General features: G+C 42.6%; 1 protein-coding gene across 1 annotated transcript in view; it reads right to left on the bottom strand.

The window, feature by feature from the left end:
- LOC137979488 (brevican core protein-like) overlaps window positions 1–2,500 on the bottom strand; it is a 10,246-nt gene that overhangs the window by 1,337 nt on the left and 6,409 nt on the right. Inside the window, exon 3 of the mRNA XM_068826745.1 lies at window positions 1,342–1,492. Within this exon, the coding sequence (XP_068682846.1) occupies window positions 1,342–1,492 (151 nt within the window). The remainder of the gene's footprint in view (window positions 1–1,341; window positions 1,493–2,500) is intronic.

Raw genomic sequence — 2,500 nt, 5'->3', positions numbered from 1 at the left:
GGGGAGAATGAGCCGCGAAAGGTTCAGATCTGTATATTTGTGTACTGTTCCAAGGAATTTTGTCACAGACTGTGGTTCCGATGCTCTTAGTTTCTGCTAATAGGTTCGGAGAGTTTGGGGAGGGGTATCTTTATGTTGAATATCCATCCATCGCTGAACGTAAATACCCTGTAATTAAAAACCACTTAAACGAAGACCATATGCAGCGTATTTTAAATTTACAAGACCAGTTTACGATTCTAAAGAAATGCAGCACAAAGCTGGACAGAAACGCACCAATCATTGTTCACAGTCTTTACAGCCAATGACATCTAGGCTTAACCGACAGTCGGCCAATAACATCACGACTTATTTGTCCAATCATATCAACATTTGGTTTCGTGTTGGAGCCACCTTAATTTTTCAGGTGTCGATAAGAGACAATAAATTTCTTTAATTTTCCAGATAAGTGCGAGGATCATTTGTCACTATCGTCTGTAGCTCGCACTTCAATTGGCCAGTTTCGTATTCTAACGGTTGGACTGGATCTAGCATGAAATGGAGGCTAATGCGGGCAAAGTAATTTGCATTTGAAAAGATTTGACCGCATTAGCCTCCATTTCATGCTAGATCCAGTCCAGCCGTGAGAATTCGAAAATGCCCTATTCAAATATAATATACATTTCTTTCATCAAGTCCTTTCACGGAAACACTTGAGCCCACAATTGACTTGCTCCCAGCTGCGTGGCTTCATAGCTCAGTTGGTAGAGCATTTGCACCGGCATCACAGGGGTCATGTGGGTTCGAATTCCGTTGGAGCCACCTCAATTTATCACGTGCACTCTATATATAAGGCCATTTCCGAGTTGCTGTTTGCCTCGGTTTCGAAGTGAGTCTTGGTGCTCAACTACTGTAAGGGAAATGAGTTTGATTTGCATAAGAATACGCAACTCATTTCCATTTGAATGGTTGTGCACCAGGACTCGCTATGAAACTGAGGCATGCAGCAACTCGGAAATGGGCTATTACTTTAAATTGTCCGTTTAGGTGCGAGGATCTCATCCCCAGAGTCCGCTTTTCTTTTGGTCAGCGCCAAGAACTCGGACTCTGGCCACTTCCAATTTATGCGCAGTCGTATTGAATGTCCACTTTTGTAACTGTTGACAACCACTGTTGTTTCAGTTTCTGAGTGTGCGTGAGACAAGCTGGAAGTCCGTGATTTGCGGACTTCCTACCTTAGAAGTGGCTACAGTCCTTGTCCTTGGTGGTAACCAAAAGAAAAATGGACTCTGGGGACGAGATAGAAAAAATGTAAGCGAAGATTTCCCTATACAGTTGACGGATGAAGCATGTGTTTTTTACCCGTTTCACAAAGTTTCCCTGTTGCTCGTGATCCGCAGTCACAAGTGAAACGCTTTCCGATGACGTCACATGTCTCGCGGCACGTTCCCCCGTTAAGGCATGGATTGTTTCCACAGCAGCCATTTTGACAGTCAACGAAGGGTGCATTGGCCTGAAATGATAGTAAGAAAATCCAGACGATTAAGCAGAAGTTGAAAATTTGATACCACGAATTGAAGATATCGAAACTTTCCAAAACTGTTTGCCAACATGTCAAAAAGTTTACCATTCCGTACCAGTTGGCATAAGCTGGTTTCCCTCAATTCTCTACCTTGCCGTTTCGTTCCCGTAGTTTCGCTCAACAAATAAGCTAACTTTACACAAAAAAACAATACCGCTTTTACAAAGTTTGCACTAATTATTCAAAATTTAGAACTCCTGTATGTGTTAAATAAAACATCAGAAGAGGCCGCAAAGTGTTGTTTCGTATTTTTATCAAGAAAGGCGTTGCTTAATCTTACTTCGAAATGTTCATACCTTAAACACTAGAAGAAAAGGTAAGTTGTTTGAGAGAATGTGACCGTCGAGTTGCGATCTTACAATACAGAAATAAACTTGCGGGAATGAAATTCAAATTGTTTGAAACAAATTTCTCGATCCACAACCAATGCATGATTTATGCACCTATTAATGTTAAGCCCCAGGGTGGGGGGCTACCTACGGGAAATTGACTCAGAGAGCCTATCCCTGGGTAGGGATTTTGACATGTAGGCATTGCCCCATGGTCGGGAATTTGACATGTCCGCCATCTTGGAACACCGAGAGAACCTGGAGATGAGTTATCCTCAACCTTGGTTTTGATGGGACTTCTCTTGTTTTCCTGATTTTTCTGGACACCGTGGTTGAAAGAAAGATAAGCGAATCCGTCTTCAAGAGTGGATCCATACCGGTTTCCAACGTTTTACGGAAGTCGGTCAGAAATATGGGAAAGGAGACTTTGGAGAGTTAAAATCTAAAATCTTCCCGGGGGAGTATGCCCCCGGACCCCCCTAGAAACTATTTCAGATCCTAGCTCCACCCCTGGTCTTGCCTTTTTGTAAATAAGGTCCATCACTTCTATCAGTCCTTGCTGGAGTGTTCACAAGTACGAATTCTACTTTCTTCTTGCGATTACTTTTTG

This window comes from Montipora foliosa, chromosome 12 (genome assembly GCF_036669935.1).
Source record: "Montipora foliosa isolate CH-2021 chromosome 12, ASM3666993v2, whole genome shotgun sequence".
NCBI lineage: Eukaryota > Metazoa > Cnidaria > Anthozoa > Scleractinia > Acroporidae > Montipora > Montipora foliosa.
The sequence above is the reverse complement of the archived record's forward strand: the minus strand, read 5'-3'. Positions and strand labels throughout refer to the sequence as shown.